Below are 18,427 nucleotides of genomic sequence, written 5' to 3' on the forward strand. Positions count from 1 at the left end.
GTAGATGCAGTCTAAACAGCATATCTAAGCCACAAATTCCAACCTACTTTAAACCAACATCAACTGTATTCCCCAATCCTTTCAAAGAGCTCGAGTTCCTAGGGTTCCTTCTTCGGAAACTGTGTCACTTAAAAAAAACAAAACATGTTTGGGACTGGCAGTACTGCAGATGTGTCCTGAGAGAGCAAAGAGTTTAATGTGACCATCAGCCTTTTTGTATACACGACGATGATTAAAGTCTTCCATGCCCAGTTTCCTCTTCCTCCTTTCGTGGCCACCTGTTTTCCCCCAAAAGAGCCACATGCCTTCACAGTGAGATAAAAACACAAGAATCCTCTTTATTTTGGCAAAAAAAGCCCACTCTGGTGGATTTCAGAAATTCACCGTCATCAGGGAGCAGAACCCACAGCACCGTCACGGGGAAGGGGAGGAGGGCAAACACCGCCACCCGGGGGCGGGGTGTCAAGGAAACGGGAAAAAGGGAATGCCTGCTGCCACTGTACAGCAGCAGGAAAAGGGTAGCATCGGAAGGGAGCAATAATACAGGAGAACATTGTTACAAGGCCAGCCTGCGCCGGGATGTCTGCAGTCCCTCCCATCTGCATCCAGGCAGGAGAGTCGTTCAACCACAATGGCGGCTGTGAGAAGGCTATGGTGACCTCCCTTTGGGGTCAAACTGTCTACAGGGGAGAAGGCAGCCAAAGATTGGCCTGTCGCTCTGAGAGAAATAGGGGTGGAAGAAAATCACACGCCGGTCACGTTAATCCAGTTCCTGGCTTCCCCCAGTGGCAGACAGCGTACAACCATAGCATGGGGAAGGACAGGGATGTATCGTACAGATAGATGTCTTTTAGGCAATTAATTAGGCGAGGAGGGGAGTCACGCCCCCCTCTGTTGTACTGAGTGGGGGGGCAGGAAGATGGGGGGAGTGGGGGGAACCCCAATTCTACCCCATGCCAAGCATCTAGTGTCCCCGTACTCTCACTAAACTCTGGCATTCCAGGGAAACAGGATAAAATAGCCCTCTGCTATGGTAGGACACAAATTGGAATAGAAGATGGCAGAAGATGGAGCATGGAGGAGGGGGCCCAGAGGAGAAACCGGGGTTGGGGGTTGAGGCAGCCCCCCCCCCCCCGAAAAATGTTGAGAAAGGAAGCGGAGGAAGCCACAAAGGATCAGGACAGTCAAGGAGAAGCCTAGACGGGCCGGGCACCCGTCGTGTGCATGCTAAAATACTCAGTGTAGCCATTGTGCTGGTGGAGTTGGGGCGCATGGAGCTGATAGGGGGGCGGTTGGCTCTCGCCCCCCAGGGACGGTTTCAACAGCACAGGGGCACCGCTGAGCTCCGAGGTGGTGACCACGCAGCTGGGGGTCAGGTTACGGTCGGCGGATGACGTCTCCTCCACCTGTTTGCGGGGCTGGATGGGAAAAGGCAGAAGAAGAGCCATGTGAGAGCGGACAGGGGCGGACAACAGAAATAAAGGACCCCGAACAAACCAGAAGCAACTGAAACACGAGGGCAAGGAGGGATTCAGGGTTTACAAGACTTAGCGCAGGCACATGCAAAGTGATTGGAAAACAAGTTGATTCTGATTTCTCAGTTTTCTCATCTGAAGTTCACCTCTCATCATTTCCACATCAGTTTGTGCATATATATATATATATATATATATATGCTTTCGTAGATTTTCACGGGTACAGGAATGCAGGTTTTGGTGTCTTCGGGTGTCTTCCCGTGTAAGAGTTGGGGTGTCTATATATGTACTCCTGAAAATTCATCCGCATATTAGTTTGAATTTCTTCCAATATACTCATTTTTGGCAAAACAATTCCCCCCAATATAATGTCTTCTTGTATTTCCCCTCCTAAATACAGTCATACCTCTTGTTACGTTCGGTTCAGGTTACATATTTTCAGGTTGCGTCCCGCAGCGACCCAGAAGTACCGGAAAGGGTTACTTCCAGGTTTTGCTGCTTGCGCATGCACAGACGCGCAAAATGACATCATGCACAGAAGCGGTGAATTGCGACCCACGCACGCGTGGGTTGCGTTTTCCGGTTGCAAACGGGGCTCCGGAATGGATCCCGTTCACAACCAGAGGTACCACTGTAGGTGCATTTTTATGTATGCATTACAGTAGTACGCATTTTTAGATATGCTACTTGGCTGGAGAACAGCACTGCAGAATTAGGAGATGTGTGGATTTTGAAGAATGGCTGCTTTTATGTTTGTGTACTGTGGCCTGAGAGTGAGAATTCGATAAATTCGCCTTTACGTGCAAAAACAATCCAATTCCTCTCCTTTCCTTAACTGTACAGCAACTCACAAATGCACCCAAGCCACATAAAGCAGCCCACGGTGAGATTTAGAAGCCTCCTGTTTTTTCGCCACTTCTCTGGTACAGCAAATAAAAGGGGGGGAGAATCAGGATGGGCAAGTTCTTGGCCAGCCACAATGCACAGCTGGGGAGCTGCACTCAGCATGGCGGTTCATGAGTAGCACAGACCTAGCCTCGTGCAAGAGGAAGGGAGTAAACCTGATCTGCCTGCTTGGTAGCAACCCACAAATCTGTCAGCTGGAAGCCTTTGTAAACCAGGTGCGTGGAGGAAGTACGGAGGCCAGGTAGTTTAAGGCTGTGAAGTAGGGTGGGCAGGATTTTAGGACCATCATCTGATGGGAAACTGGGGGCAAAATGCTTTGAAGCAGAGGCAACAGGGAGGCTGCTCCATCAGGTGGCAAGCTTGGGATTTCTTGTGCAGTGAGACAGGCTTCTTTGCCCGAGGCCTGGTGCCCCAGCTGGGCAGGGGCCTGTCGAGGAGAAAACAGCAGGAGAAGCTTCCTGGAGCCCCTCACCAGATGGGTGGTTGTGGGGATTCAAAGAGGAGGGGGAAATCCATGCACTTTCCCTGGGCTCCCTGGAGGAAAAAAGCAGTGTGGGATATAAGAGCAATGTGCAGAGCCCAGGGAAGCAGAGCCTGCACTTCCTAAAGGAGTGGGTGGGTTTCTAGGGAGACTGAGCGACCTCTGCCTCCAGAATCCAGCTGCCATGCAGAGGGGCATAGCTGTCAACTTTCAGATATGAAAATAAGGGATCGGCAGCCTCGGAAATAAGGGATCAGCAGCCTCACCTGTCCCGGGGACAGTCTATGGGATATCTAACAATCCGGGATAGCAGCGGGAAGCAGCAGGAAACGGCGCTGGAATAAGGGAATTTCCCGCAAAAAAAAAGGGAAGGTTGACAGCTATGCCTCAGGGGAGATGCTTCCTCGTCCAGTGATTCCATGGAGGACATTAGCAGAAGCGCTGGAAGGTAAAACCGGGGAGACCAAGGGAAGTTTAGGAAGCGGGGACCCTCCTTAGCACTCACATTGCTTGAGCTGCTCCCGGTACTCTGTGGGATGGAAAAGAGTTCCGTGAAGTTGGGCACCGAGTCGCTGATGAACGTCACGTTGCCGTAGACGTGGTGCGGGAACTTGGCCCCGGACGCCACCTCCTCCACAATCCCAATCTGCGATGTCCGCACGTGGTACGGGAAGTTCTTATTGGCTGCCGAGGGCCGGGTCATGATCTGAGGAAGCAATGAGAGTGGAGGACCAAGGCTTGGATGGACCCGCAAGCTCAACTGCATGCATTTCCTCTAGGCCCTTAATGTCCAACCAGTAGATTGTGATCTACTGGTAGATCCCCAGCTGATCCTGGTAGATCGTGGGACCCTTATCGATCATGGAATTAAATAAGGTTTACCGAAAGTTAACAAATAAAAACTGAAGAACTCTGGGCAATCCACCCACCCCATGCACGCTCCTCCTCCCTCCAATGACAATGGGTTGATCACTTCCAGTTTTTTTATACTGGGAGTAGATCACAGTCTCATAGGAGTTGGACACGCCTGCTCTAGGCAAAACACGTCTGCTTCCTCTCTTAATTTCTCTAGCATTGCTCCCTTTTGAAAAAAAGAGAGAGAAGCAAACTTCTAATCCTCACACTTGTAGATACATTATGAGTAGCTGAGAGGAAGAGTTCAGCAGGGATACTCAGCTCCATCTCCACCCACACTTAATGTAGGAGGACACCTCCAAAAAACTGGTCCATGAAAGAGGCTCCATCAAGAATTGACCCCTAAATGGAAGCATTCTATAACAGAAGGCAGAATTGACTGCTGATGGTATCAGAGCAGGGATGGGGAACCCGTGGGCACGCTCCAGAGGTTGTTAGACTCCAGCTCCCATCATCCCTGGCGGTTGGCCATATTGGCTGGGACTGATGGGAGTTGTAGTCCAAAAGGTATGGAGGGCACCAACCTGACAAAGGCTGTACTAGTAGATATCGTGAGTGCATGTTATGCAAGGGAGCTACAACGGGTTTCTGAACCTAAAACAAACACAAAAAATAGAACCCATCAATGCACGCCAAGAGGCCTGCAAGTGTGATCTTTCCTTGCACCCAACCATGGAGAAAAATGTATGAGGGTGGGTCCCTGTATTTTTCCATCTGCAGGCAGCAAATCAGCTTGCAGGGGGTGGCTTCAATTGCAAAAAAGGGCTCACAGAACAGGATCAGATTCAAAGGTCATCCCTATCCCACCCCCAGATTGCATTTCAGTATATCAAAGTAAGAAGTCAGGAGACCCGGTCAATGGTGTCTTAATGCACTGTTTGGCCCCAAGACTTCAGTGGCTGCCAGGATAATGGGGGAATCCTCTAGGCTGCTGGCAGTTTCTTACCAGAAATACGGCATGGGCATAAAGGTGGATGCCCAGCTGGATCCCGTTGACTATCTTCTCCCGTGCCCACTTGGGAATGCCAAAGTTGGCAATAAGCGCAGTGACTGGGACAGCAAAGAACCTGCGAGAGACAAAGAGGGCTGCTCAGGACGTGCTCCCCGCACATTTTCTCCCCACTGCCTCCAACAATACTCTGTTTAACTGTAGCTTCTGCAGAGCTTTTCTTACCCCTTGGAAAAGCAGCCTCTGTTGTGCCAGACATTTGCATTGCGCCCAGCATACCCCCTCGTCTTCCTTTGTCAAATCTCACCTATCTAGCATGGCGGCCCACTCATTGGACGAGGGGCAAACATCTGTCCTGACTTTGGCCAGCTGAGAGTGAGGGAACATTCGGGGTGATCAGTTACATTCCCTTAGACCGGGGTGGAGAACTTCAAACTCAGGGGTTGAATCTGGCCCTCAAGACCTCTTTATGTGGCCCTCTGAACTCTTCCCTGGCCACACCCCTCACTGTCCCTGCCCTGAGTGTCTTTGCCTGGCTAGAATGTTCCCATGAACTCCAAGAATGCCTCTTCTTTGTCTGGGCACAAGATAAGGGATGGGTGCTGTGAGTGTATTTAGCAACCAGCCAAATGCAGGAATGTAAAATTTCCATCCATTGCTCCTCCCTCTTTTGCCTCTGACCCCACCCACCAATAGCAGGTGGCCCTTGGAACGTTGTCCAAAAGGGGAAGTGGCCCTTGGGTTTAAAAGGAGGTCCACCCCCCCAAGTTAGATTCCTTCCTCCTTAACGTCCTCTACATCCACTCACCAGAGGGTGTAAGCGGCAAAAAATGGCACATAGAAGGGCTGTTTCTCTGGGAACTGCTTGAGAGTGATCAGGATGGCGTAGCAGAACCAGATGTAAGCCACAAACTGCAAGGCGATCAGGCCGTATCCAGCCGGCGACTCATAAGTGTACAGCACCTGTGCTTGATCAAAGAACTGGGGCCGAAAAGGAAGGAAGCGGTTGAGTGGTTGGGAGATGCGATTGCTAGAGCTGCACAAGCCGCAACAAAATTCACAGCTGGGGACGTGAACCACACGCCTCTAAGCACACGGAGGCTTGCAACGCCCTCTTCTCTAGGCCTGGGCGAGATATCAATACATCATCCAAAACCGGTTTGAAGTCCGTATTGTGATATCGGTTTTGTAATTTTTGACCTGCCAATATAGTGATATAGTCATACCTCATGTTACGTTTGCTTCATGTTACGTTTTTTCAGGTTGCGTCCCGCGGCGACCCAGAAGTACCGGAAAGGGTTACTTCCAGGTTTCGCTGCATGTGCAATAGCGCTAAATCGCGCTTTGCGGATGCGCACAAGTGACAAAATCACACTGCGCACCTACGCAGATACGGCGCTTCAGGTTGCGGGCTTTTCATGTTGCGAATGGGCCTCTGGAATGGATCCGGTTCTCAACCAGAGGTACCACTGTATTGCTAATCTCTCTCTCTCTCTCTCTCTCTCTCTCTCTCTCTCTCTCTCTGTGTGTGTGTGTGTGTGTGTGTCCACAATGCAAAAATCACGATGCAGGAAAAACCATGAAGCCAGCCATTGCCTCTAACATAGCTCCACCCTCATTTCAGACATTGTCATATATCGGTATATCATGATGTTTAGCTGGGGATAGATCTTGATGTTGAAAACCAGATATCGCCGAGCCCTACTCTTCTCGTCATTCTCATCACACCTGCGACCTATTTTGGGAAGGTGTTTGGATGTGGACACCTCTGACGATATCGTAATAGGAGGGATGTATTCAACTAATTCCCAGAGGTCCCTGTGAAGAGGGATTGACTGTTAAACCACTCTGGGAACTATAGCTCCATGAGGGGAATTGGGGCAGCACGTTTAACAAACTACAGCACCCAGGATCCTTTGGGGGAAGAAGCCATGACTGTTTAAAGTGGCATCATAGCGCTTTAAATACATGGTGTAGATGTGGCCTAGATTAGCGAGGTTCTCAAATAGATAAGAAGAAGAGTTTGGATTTGATATCCCGCTTTATCACTACCCTAAGGAGTCTCAAAGCGGCTAACATTCTCCTCCCCCCCCCCACAACAAACACTCTGTGAGGTGAGTGGGGCTGAGAGACTTCAGAGAAGTGTGACTGGCCCAAGGTCACCCAGCAGCTGCATGTGGAGGAGCGGAGACACGAACCCGGTTCACCAGATTACAAGTCTACCGCTCTTAACCACTACACCACACTAGCTCTCATATAACGTTTTACAAGGACAGAATAATTGCCACACACAGGAAGAACAAAGGTATAGTCGGAGTGCCTCACTTGTAGTTCTGTAAATCATTTAATGCGTCAACATGAATGGAAGTTATTAATATTGCACTTGAGACTTCAGAGAAGTGTGACTAGCCCAAGGTCACCCAGCAGCTGCAGGTGGAGGAGCGGAGAAACGAACCCGGTTCACCAGATTACGAGTCCACCACTCTTAACCACTACACCACACTGGCTCCATCTAAGCTGCTACAAGAGTAAACGGACACTCACCTCAGCCTCGTAGATGAAGAGCACGACATGAGTGATAGTGTAGAGCGTCATGTACACAGAAAGCTTGATAGAGCCGGTGTGGCTGATCCGACCCCTGCAAAACAGGGAGCCATGAGCCAGGATTTGGGGGAAGAAGGAATGACTGCCCCACACCCCAAATCTCCCAATACCCTTTATCCATCTGGTACGCAGGCTGAGACCCTACCTGCCCACGGACAGTCTCACCAGAGTGGTGCATGCTCTAGTTATCTCCCACTTGGACTACTGCAACGCGCTTTATGTGGGGCTACCTTTGAAGGTGATGCAGAGACTACAACTAATCCAGAATGCGGCAGCTAGACTGGTGACTGGGAGCAACCACCGAGATCACATAACACCGATCTTGAAAGACCTACATTGGCTCCCAGTATGTTTCCGAGCACAATTCAAAGTGTTGGTCTGACCTTTAAGGCCCTAAACGGCCTCGGCCCAGAATACCTGAAGGAGTGTCTCCACCCCCATCGTTCAGCCCGGACACTGAGGTCCAGCGCTGAGGGCCTTCTGGCGGTTCCCTCACTGTGAGAAGCGAAGTTATAGGGAACCAGGCAGAGGGCCTTCTCGGTAATGGCACCCACCCTGTGGAATGCCCTCCCATCAGATGTTAAAGAAATAAACAACTATCTGACGTTTAGAAGACACCTGAAGGCAGCCCTGTTTAGGGAAGTGTTTAATGACTGATGTTATAATGTACTTCTAAACTTTTGTTAGAAGCCGCCCAGAGTGGCTGGGGAAACCCAATCAGATGGATGGGGTATAAATTATAAGTTGTTGTTGTTATAAATAATAAGTTGTTAATCTGTAAATGTTATCTGCACTAAATGTACTCTTCTCATTCCTAAAGTTTCAACTGCAAATCTTTTGACTGCTCAGTTTTCAAACATTCCTCTTTCTTCCCCCAGTCAACAAACCCATGTCACTTATAAGCCAAGTGCAATGCCAATGATTCTCCGACCAGCATCACAATTTGTCCAGATGCTAATTTGTGTCATAGGCCCGGACTGTTTTAGGCCTGCCTGTCCTGCCCTCTCTGCGCCTCAAAATACCCATTGGGCTCTAAATGGGCAAGGCACATCGAAATAGTTTGCTTCTCTTCCTCTGTGTCCCATTGCAACCTCTATTGCCTTCCCTTTGAACATCACATCACGACGTGGGCACAAACAGAAGCATTCCCCATTTCTGACCTTATCGGGGACAAGGCACCCTTGGACTAGAGAGACTCAATAAAGTATGAGACAAGATACATGTGCTTTGTGCACTGCTGCTAACATGGTGTGTGCATCACTTCCCTGACCCGCAGCAGGAGCACTTTGAACGCAGAGCGTACAGGAGGTGTGTACACAGAATGTAGCTTGTCATTTCAAGGGCTTTACCAGTAGGGGGCATGTGTAGCCTGCAGAAATCTAGCGGCTGTCTCTGTGGTGCAGTCTCTTTAATTTTGTTTTTAATGTTTTGGGGCACTTCCAGACAAGCTGTTTAACTGAGCTTTCATCCTGATTTGTTTGCAGAGAGATTAGATGACACCAGCTATTTAACGTACATTTAAAGCACCCTGATACCACTTTTAACAGCCATGCTCCCTCCAAAGAATTCTGGGAGCTGTAGTTTGCTAAGGGTGCTGAGGATTTCTGGGAGACCCTCCGTCCCCCTTGCAAGGCTACAATTCTCAGAGAGATTTAACCATCAATCCCTCTTCTCAGGGAACTCTGGGAACTGTAGCTCTGGGAAGAGAACAGGAGTCTCCTAACAACGCCCAGCACCCTTAACCAACTACAGGTCCCAGAATTCTTCGCTTAAAGTGGTATTATGACACCTTAACTGTATGAAATGAATGGGACCTCTGGTTTGCTTGCTGGGAGGTTAGGCAATGTTGTGTCAGAGAAGTGTTATCCCTGTGCGCTTTTCCATCAGCTGCCACCAGTAGTTTGGGGAAGTGGGTTTGTAACGCAAGACCTCCTAATCCACTATAACTTTGCAACCAGAGTTTGTCTTCCTGTCTGTCTGTCTGTCTGTCTGTCTGTCTGTCTGTCTGTCTGTTGGTTGATTAGTTGATTGAATTTATATACCACCCTATACCCGGAGGTTTCAAACCCGGAGTTTGCCAATGTGTGATTGAACTGCATCTGAATTTGGGATCCGAGAACAAATAGGAACTGGGATAGCTCAGTTGGCAGAGCACAAGACTCTTGCTCTTGGAGTCATGGGTTCGAGTCCCATGTGTGGCGAAAGATACCTGCATTGGACTTTCATGGTCTTCTAATTCTACAATTCTATGACTAGAAGCATCTTGCCTGCAGGATGCTTCTCCACACCAAACGACCCTCTCACAAAGTTGCTTTTCATTTTTTGGAAGACATGGCACCGAGTCTCAGTTATCCGTGTTTGCAAGTGAAGCAAATCACCCGTCAATCACAGCCTTTATGGATCCCCACACCCTCCCACCAATTATTCACCACTAGGCAATACAGCCCCATCCCACCCTGACTCATTGGAAGGTCTGTCCCCCTTTAGTCATGCTGGTACCTGGTGACAGTGAATCCTTTCCCCAGCAGGATAAGCATCAGGAGGAAGATCAGGAAACTGACGGAGAAAAGGAGCTTGGCTAGAGGAAGGGAGGAAGGAGAAAGAGAGAAAAGGAGAAATGGAGTTAAGCCCAGGCCATTAACAGGGTTCTTCTGGAATATGAGAATCAAAACGGTCCAAATGGCCCAGGATTTTTATATGGCCTTTAAATAATGGATCAGCGAGGAAGGGGTAAGGGATACTCACTAGGATACATACTAGAAAGAACGATACGGAGTGGCCAACAACATTCATTGTTTCCCTTCTGAACGGCTGCAGGACTGTAATTGATAAGCAGCGTCCAAGACGGCAACTTTTATGTGGCCCTTCTCACTCCGGATTCCCCTTTCGTACCTACCCAAGATCTTGAGGCTGCCGTTTCCAATGCCGTCGCTCGCATACTGGCCCCAGTATATGCAGAAGAACATCAGGCTGAGCACTGAGGAGAAGAAAAAGGGAGGCAGGGGAATGAAGCAGGTGGCAAGTGTTGTGCAATTGCAAAGGCAGAAGGAGGATGGAGGGGTCAGTTGCCCATGCAGGGTCTCTTTCCTGATCCCTGGCAACTGTTCTTTGTCCTCTGACTGTAAAGGTAAAGGGTAAAGGGACCCCTGACCATTAGGTCCAGTTGCAGACAACTCTGGGGTTGCGTGCTCATCTCGTTTTATTGGCTGAGGGAGCCGGCGTACAGCTTCTGGATCATGTGTCCAGCATAACTAAGCCACTTATGGCAAACCAGAGCAGCACACAGAAAGGCAGTTTACCTTCCCGCCAGAGTGGTACCTATTTATCTACTTGTACTTTGACATGCTTTGAACTGCTAGGTTGGCAGGAGCAGGGACCAAGCAACAGGAGCTCACCCTGTAGCAGGGATTCGAACCGCCGACCTTCTGATCTGCAAGTCCCAGGCTCTGTGGTTTAACCCACAGCGCCACCCGCGTCCCCTCCAACTGTATCAGCCATCTAATCCCAATCCCCATCTTTTGGCCCCTCCTTCCATCCCTTCCGACACCCCTTTTCCCTGCCAAAAGCATTTCAGTTAACTCTGAACCTGAATGCACAACCCTAAGCCTTTGGGGGCAGGAGACAGTACACAGTTTAATTGTAACACACCCGACGTATATAAAACCAGCTTTGGGACTACACGATAAAGGGTGGGCTATAATAAATGCCAAATCAATAAGCAAGTGAAAACAGAAACAAAGCCCAGCCACTGGTGTCAGCAACTTGGTGGGTTGCTTTCCTCCCCAGAATCTGCCCTCGCTGCCCATGACTCACCCTCCACCCCAGCCGCCGTCATGAACATCTTGTAAGTGGTGTGGAGAAGTTGCCGTCCCTTCAAAAGATCTGAGAGGGAACAAAGAGACAGAGAGGGTCACGGAGACAGAGAGACACAGAGAGCAGGGAGTCATTGGCAAAAGTATTGCTGCTTTTCTCTGCCCACCGGAGCACACCAATGAGGCCTCTCTCCCTCACTTCATTGCCCAAGACACATTGGAGATTGGGTTTCTCTTAGAAATTCTTCTTCCGGAGCCAGGGGTAGGTACTATTGGGAACCTGCCATGGCCCATATTCCTGCGAAGGCCCGTCGTCCCATCATTCTCTGGAGACACCTGACCCCGCAGCTCCCCCTCCTTGCTGTTAAGCCTTTCCGTCACAACACCGATTGGAGAAGCTACTCCCCCCTGTCTCTCTACAGAGCGATGCCCCGTTTGCCTGGGCACTGTAAAGGTAAAGGGACCCCTGACCATTAGGTCCAGTCGTGACCGACTCTGGTGTTGCGGCGCTTATCTCGGTTTATTGGCCGAGGGAGCCAGCGTATAGTTTCCAGGTCATGTGGCCAGCATGACTAAGCCGCTTCTGAAGAACCAGAGCTGCCCACAGAAACACCGTTTACCTTCCCGCCAGAGTGGTACCTATTTATCTACTTGCACTCGATGTGCTTTCGAACTGCTAGGTTGGCAGGAGCAGGGGCCGAGCAATGGGAGCTCACCCCGTCGCGGGGATTCTAACCGCCGACCTTCTGATCAGCAAGTCCTAGGCTCTGTGGTTTAACCCACAGCGCCACCCACATCCTGCCTGGGCACTGGGGACCCCCAAAATAAGTCACACTGCATGAGAAACAGGAAGCGTTGACCCAACTGCATCCGGACTGGGACTCTTTGGTACTCACAGCCAAAGTAGCAGGAGATGATGAGGATTAGGATGAAGATAAGCAGGAAAGTTATGTCTGTCTCCAGGATGCCTGAGAAGAAAGCAGATTCAGCAGCGGACCTGGGAATTGCCTTATTTTTAATAATAACTTTTATTAATTACAATCCAATAATAGCTTCATTACAACAATACCAAATTATAATACAATTACTAATACCAATCATTCAAATACCAAATTATATAATTTAGGTGCCCCCCTCCTGTGTGCTACATTTGATGGTTTGATGATTTTCTTTATTTCTGCGTTCCAAAATCTTATTCATTTCAATCGCATTTTGGTCAAAACAATAATCCCGTATACAACAACTGCAATATTAATAGCTTCCATTCGTGTTGACGCATTAAATGATTTACAGAACTACAAGTAAGGCACTCAGACTATACCCTTGTTCTTCCTGTGTGTGGCAATTATTCTGTCCTTGTAAAACGTTATATCTATCTTTTCCCGGTTGCTGCCGTTCTCCATCATGCCTTGGGTGGAGCTGATATCCTATTGTAGTTTCATAAATTTCTGCACCACTCCGTCCCTGGCTTTGTTGTTTTGCAACTTTAACAACAGCTGCAAAAATCACTCTGTCCCAATAAATAACCTGTTTTCACCCTTTCCCCTCTCAGCCTGGTAAGAAGAGTGATCTGTTGAACTGCAGATGACTCAGTAATGAACTTTATCAGTTCCTTGGCAAGTTTGCAGATGAAAGGAATCTGCGAGATGAAAGGAATTGCCTTGTACCACTCCAGTCTGGAGCTTCAAGGTTATCACTGTTGTGTGAGGGCTGCTGCTGCTGCTGAGGAACTAGAATTGCCTGCCTGGGTGCCTGATGGCTGTTGTCACCTGCTCAACATCAGGTAGTTTAGGCTGAAAGATGCCCGACAGGCGCAAGGTAAGCTTTCATGTTGTTGTTGTTGTTGTTGTTTAGTCGTTTAGTCGTGTCCGACTCTTCGTGACCCCATGGAGCAGAGCACGCCAGGCACTCCTGTCTTCCACTGCCTCCTGCAGTTTGGTCCAACTCATGCTGGTAGCTTCGAGAACACTGTCCAACCATCTCATCCTCTGTCGACCCCTTCTCCTTGTACCCTCCATCTTTCCCAACATCAGGGTCTTTTCCAGGGAGTCTTCTTTTCTCACGGAGGTGGCCAAAGTCTTGGAGCCTCAGCTTCAGGATCTGTCCTTCCAGTGAGCACTCAGGGCCGATTTTCTTAAGAATGGAGAGGTTTGATCTTCTTGCAGTCCATGGGACTCTCAAGAGTCTCCTCCAGCACCATAATTCAAAAGCATCAATTCTTTGGCAATCATACCTGCGTGCAAAACCGAACTCTGGTCTCTAAGTTCCTAGCTCAGTACTCTAACCACTCTGACACACTGTCTCTCTGTCAAGCCTCGGCAAACGTGCTGTAGGAATTCAGATTCCCAGAATCTGAACTTCGCAAACCTAACGGGAACTAGCAGGGAACTCACCGAACTCGTCAGCCGAGAAGTGCCGCGTCCAAAGCGATTTGCCGTTGGTGAGAATCATCTCATACTCCAGTTCCAGCCCATCGCCCTGTGAGAGAGCAGTCAAAAGTCATTCTGATCTTAGGGAACCAAGGCAGAGCCACAAACCCGAGTGGGCGGGCGTCACGAGACTCACCCCACACTTGCTGAGGGCCACATACCACCAGCGCTCACGAACCGAGCGGAAACTCCTGCCGCTGGCGCAGCTCAAGTACCGCACCGAATTTTCTGTCACCAACTGGAAAGAATAATAGCACAAATAATTTTATTATTTGTTCCCTGCCTATCTGACTGAGTTGCCCCAGCCGCTCTGGTCAGCTTCCAGCATATATAAAAACATAATAAAATATTAAACATTAAAAACTTCCCAGCGCTGCCTTCAGATGTTTCCACCCCTAAAAGTCAAATAGTTGTTTATCTGTTTATAATAATAATTTATTATTTATACCCCACCCATCTGGCTGAGTTTTCCCAGCCACTCTGGGCGGCTCCCAATCAAGTGTTAAAAACAGTACAGCTTTAAATATTAAAAACTTCCCTAAACAGAGCTGCCTTCAGATGTCTTTTAAAAATAGGATAGCTGCTTATTTCCTTGACATCTGATGGGAGGGTGTTCCACAGGGCAGGCACCACTACTGAGAAGGCCCTCTGCCTGGTTCCCTGTAACTTCACTTCTCGCAATGAAAGAACCACCAGAAGGAGCTCAGCGCTGGATCTCATTGTCCGGGCTCAACGATGGGGGTGGAGACGCTCCTTCAGGTATACAGGACCGAGGCCGTTTAGGGCTTTAAAGGTCAGCACCAACACTTTGAATTGTGCTCAGAAATGTACTAGGAGCCAATGCAGATCTCTCAGGACAGGTGTTATGTGTTCCCAGCGGCCACTCCCAGTCACCAGTCTAGCTGCCGCATTCTGGATTAATTGCAGTTTCTGGGTCACCTTCAAAGGTAGCCCCTTTGAAGGTGACATCTGTTTGACATCTGATGGGAGGGCGTTCCACAGGGAGGGCACCACTACTGAGAAGGCCCTCTCCCTGGTTCCCTGTCACCCCACTTCTCACAGTGAGAGAGCTGGGTCTCAATGTCCAGGCTAAATGACAGAGGTGGAGATGTTCCTTCGGGTATACAGGGCAGACAAGAAGACTTGTGATATGGCAATCAGGTAAAACTGAAGGAGGAGCTTCTCCTTTTCAATTACCCCCGGACCATTAGGAGATGTTTTCGCTATAGGAATATCATAGGAGTCTGTAGCTCAGGCCCAGACAGGCCCTTAAATTTCTCCCCAGGACACACAAACCTCTCACTGTCCCTGTTTTCCCCAAGGGTCTTTGCCTGACTGGAATGTGTCACTGAATTCTGATCATGCCTGTTGCTTGTCGGGATGGAGGATAAAGAGGGGTGTTCGAGTGCATGTAAAAACTATCCTACTGTACAAAGGTTACATTTGCATTTGATGCTCAGCCTACTTTTGCCTCCAGCTCCGCCTGCCTCTGGCATGCAGCCCTGAAAATTCCCCAGCCCTGATGTAGCTGAACCAAAGACCTGCTCAGGAAGCAAATGTGAGCTCCACATTCTACATGGAACAATATCAGCCATGGTTTGTGGGTCCCCAAGCCCTGCCCGTGTACGTGAGTTTGCTGTGAATTTTGTGGAGGGGGGGGACATCTTAGCAGAGAAAGAAACCAGAATCGTAGCCCTTATTAGAGTAAAAAGAGCCTGCAGCTGCACAGACAGGTTTAACTGCGTATGGGCAACACTGGCTGAAATTTCAAAGTCCCAACTTACTAGGCTTGTAGGACTACAATAAGTTTTGTAAGGAGAACTATATGAAATATTACAGAAAAGACTTATGAGAAGGGATTATAAGTTATTGACTATTAAAAGTAATAGGGCAATAAATGTAAGATTAAAAGAGGTTTGAAAATCATTAGACGTGGCTGATGGAAGTCTTAGGCTAAAATACCCAAATGATGTATAAGATGAGATGAGATGATACGTTCTGTTTGGAAAATATACGCAAAAAGCAATAAAAATGTATTTAAAAAAGAAAGAAAGAAATTTCAAAGGCCAGAGAGACGTCTAAATAAGATATTCTATAACTGGAGAAGAGGTATCAGTGCCTTTGTCTGTCCCACAACTGGTCAAAACAGAGAAATTCAAAAATTCAAATCACACTGCAGAAAAAATATGTGCTGAGTAAGATGATACATGCAAATTTGCTCCAATTGCATAAGTCATTTAGGTTGCTGAATCAAACTTTCCTTGCTGCATAAATCAGGATTCCCTGGGCACTCGGTTTGTTTTGTTTTAGAATGGTCTGCACACAGCCCTAGATTTATGCTTTCTCTGTCCTTCTCCACACTGAGAGACAAGATATAATAGAGGACAAAGGCCCCATTTTTGCTGGACGCCCAGTCAGAACCTGTTCCTCTCACTGCAAGTGTCTTCTTTTGTGTCAAAAGGAATGCTGAAAAAGAGAGCTGGCCTGCTTGTTTCATGATAGGCTCAGTCAGTACAGCATAAGACTCTTAATCTCAGGGTTGGGGATTCCCACGTTGGGTGAAAGATTCCTGCCTTGTTCTCGTAGTCCCTTCCAACTCTACAGTTCTATGATGCTCATTTACACCTTCCACGCAATATACAAAATTCAAGAAAATCAGCTAAAAAGCAGTTGCACACATCACAGAAAGGAACAGCAGGTAACATTTAAAACACCCGTGTTTTCTCCCATGGCAGAGATCTATGCATCCAGCTGGGAGAGCTTGTCAGAACAAAAAAAGTCTTCAGTTGTTTCTGGAAAGTGCAAATAGCATTCACATGCCTTTTTGCTTCAGAACATCCTGTATCTAATTTGTTGTTGTTGTTGTTTAGTCATTTAGTCGTGTCCAACGCTTCGTCACCCCATGGGCCAGAGCACGCCAGGCACTCCTGTCTTTCACTGCCTCCTGCAGTTTGGTCAAACTCATGCTGGTAGAACACTGTCCAACCATCTCTTCCTCTGTCGTCCCCTTCTCCTTGTGCCCTCCATCTTTCCCAACATCAGGGTCTTTTCCAGGGAGTCTTCTTTTCTCATGAGGTGGCCAAAGTCTTGGAGCCCCAGCTTCAGGATCTGTCCTTCCTGTGAGCACTCAGGGCTGATTTCCTTAAGACTGGATCGGTTTGATCTTCTTGCAGTCCATGGGACTCTCAAGAGTCTCCTCCAGCACCATAATTCAAAAGCATCAATTCTTCGGCGATCAGCCTTCTTTATGGTCCAGCTCTCACTTCCATACATCACTACTGGGAAAACCATAGCTTTTACTATATGGACCTTTGTTGGCAAGGTGATGTCTCTACTTTTTAAGATGCTGTCTAGGTTTGTCATTGCTTTTCTCCAAAGAAGCAGGTGTCTTTTAATTTCGTGGCTGCTGTCACCATCTGCAGTGATCATGGAGCCCAAGAAAGTAAAATCTCTCACTGCCTCCATTTCTTCCCCTTCTATTTGCCAGGAGGTTACGGGCCCAGTGGCCATGATCTTCGTTTTTTTTTTATGTTGAGCTTCAGACCATATTTTGTGCACCTGCCAAATCTGTTTGTCTGTCTGTTTGTCTGATCTTACTATGACCAACATCCCGAGTCTTTGGGTATGGGGGAAATGGTGAGCAGAACCCCACAGCCCCTTTCAAGTCCCAGAGACGCTTACCTGGCATCCAGACCAGGCATACTGGGTGGTGAGGTTGATCACCTGATTGTTCTCTGGACGGATCACGGACTCCTTCATCAAACAATCCTAGGAAGAGGAAAGAGGAGGTAAAAGGGAAATAGCAGGAGCCTCAACCTAACATCACCCTGAGCAGGATGACCACATGCAAAAGGGGACCGTGGTACTGTTCATCCAGAAGCGGTATTTCCTTTCCTTCCTTTCTTTTTGTTATTCATCCTTTACTATTTTATTCACATAATATACATTCTTTACAACAAACAACTCCAAAATAAAATCATATGTAACAAAACCGCAAGTCTCATGTTTTCGTTTACACTGATCTCCTCTCCAATACTTGATAATTCTTGCTGCTTTCTGCTTTCCTTATAGAATCTTTATGAAAATTTAAATCTCTTAAATCCTATTCCAATCTTTAACAGTTTCAATTAATCCCTTCACCTCCCTCCCCCACAGCCCAGTACTTCCCTCCACCTGTGTGCAATCTTCTTTACCTACTATTATTTTTAGTAGTAGATAGGTAGCCGTGTTGGTCTGCCATAGTCAAAAAAAAATAAAAAAAATTCCTTCCAGTAGCACCTTAAAGACCAACTAAGTTAGTTCTTGGTATGAGCTTTCGTGTGCATGCACACTTCTTCAGATGTGTATCTGAAGAAGTGTGCATGCACACGAAAGCTCATACCAAGAACTAACTTAGTTGGTCTTTAAGGTGCTACTGGAAGGAATTTTTTTTTTTAATTTTTACTATTATTTTTGTTATTGTTGTGTTATTCACTTTCTTTGTTATTCCATCCTTAATATATTATTATCCTATCTCCTTGCGCCTTTTAAACTTTTGCATATTAATTTTTAAGCTCCAGCACCGACTTTTTTCATGTATTCCTTAACGCATTCCCACTCTTTATTAATTTTTTTATTACAGTAGCCTCTAATTGATGCTGTTAATTTTGCCATCTCCGCGAATTCAAGAAATTTGGTTCTCCATTCTAATAATTCTGGTATTTTATCAGTTTTCCCATTTTTTGCCACTACGATTCTGGCTGGTATTTCCTTCTCCCTGAAATAAACGTGGAGGCACATTTGGCTCTTCTCAGACCTGGAGACGATGTCCAGAGCCACTCTTGCTACCTATGAATCATTCACCCTCTGAAGATGTT

The 18,427-nt window shown here is 47.8% G+C and overlaps 1 protein-coding gene across 1 annotated transcript in view; it reads right to left on the reverse strand.

Moving 5' to 3' along the window:
* Positions 1-318: 318 nt before the first annotated feature.
* Positions 319-18,427, reverse strand: part of TMEM145 (transmembrane protein 145) — a 38,311-nt gene continuing 20,202 nt past the window's right edge. The window contains exons 4-15 of the mRNA XM_081200416.1: positions 17,253-17,339; positions 13,708-13,809; positions 13,536-13,620; positions 12,039-12,110; positions 11,144-11,212; positions 10,227-10,307; positions 9,830-9,908; positions 7,271-7,364; positions 5,535-5,707; positions 4,724-4,844; positions 3,368-3,568; positions 319-1,418 (exon numbers count right to left, since the gene is read on the reverse strand). Coding sequence (XP_081056542.1) covers positions 1,197-1,418; positions 3,368-3,568; positions 4,724-4,844; positions 5,535-5,707; positions 7,271-7,364; positions 9,830-9,908; positions 10,227-10,307; positions 11,144-11,212; positions 12,039-12,110; positions 13,536-13,620; positions 13,708-13,809; positions 17,253-17,339 — 1,386 coding nt within the window. The 3' untranslated portion in view covers positions 319-1,196. The remainder of the gene's footprint in view (positions 1,419-3,367; positions 3,569-4,723; positions 4,845-5,534; positions 5,708-7,270; positions 7,365-9,829; positions 9,909-10,226; positions 10,308-11,143; positions 11,213-12,038; positions 12,111-13,535; positions 13,621-13,707; positions 13,810-17,252; positions 17,340-18,427) is intronic.

The sequence above is a fragment of the Podarcis bocagei genome (assembly GCF_964188305.1).
Source record: "Podarcis bocagei genome assembly, chromosome: 7".
Lineage (NCBI taxonomy): Eukaryota > Metazoa > Chordata > Lepidosauria > Squamata > Lacertidae > Podarcis > Podarcis bocagei.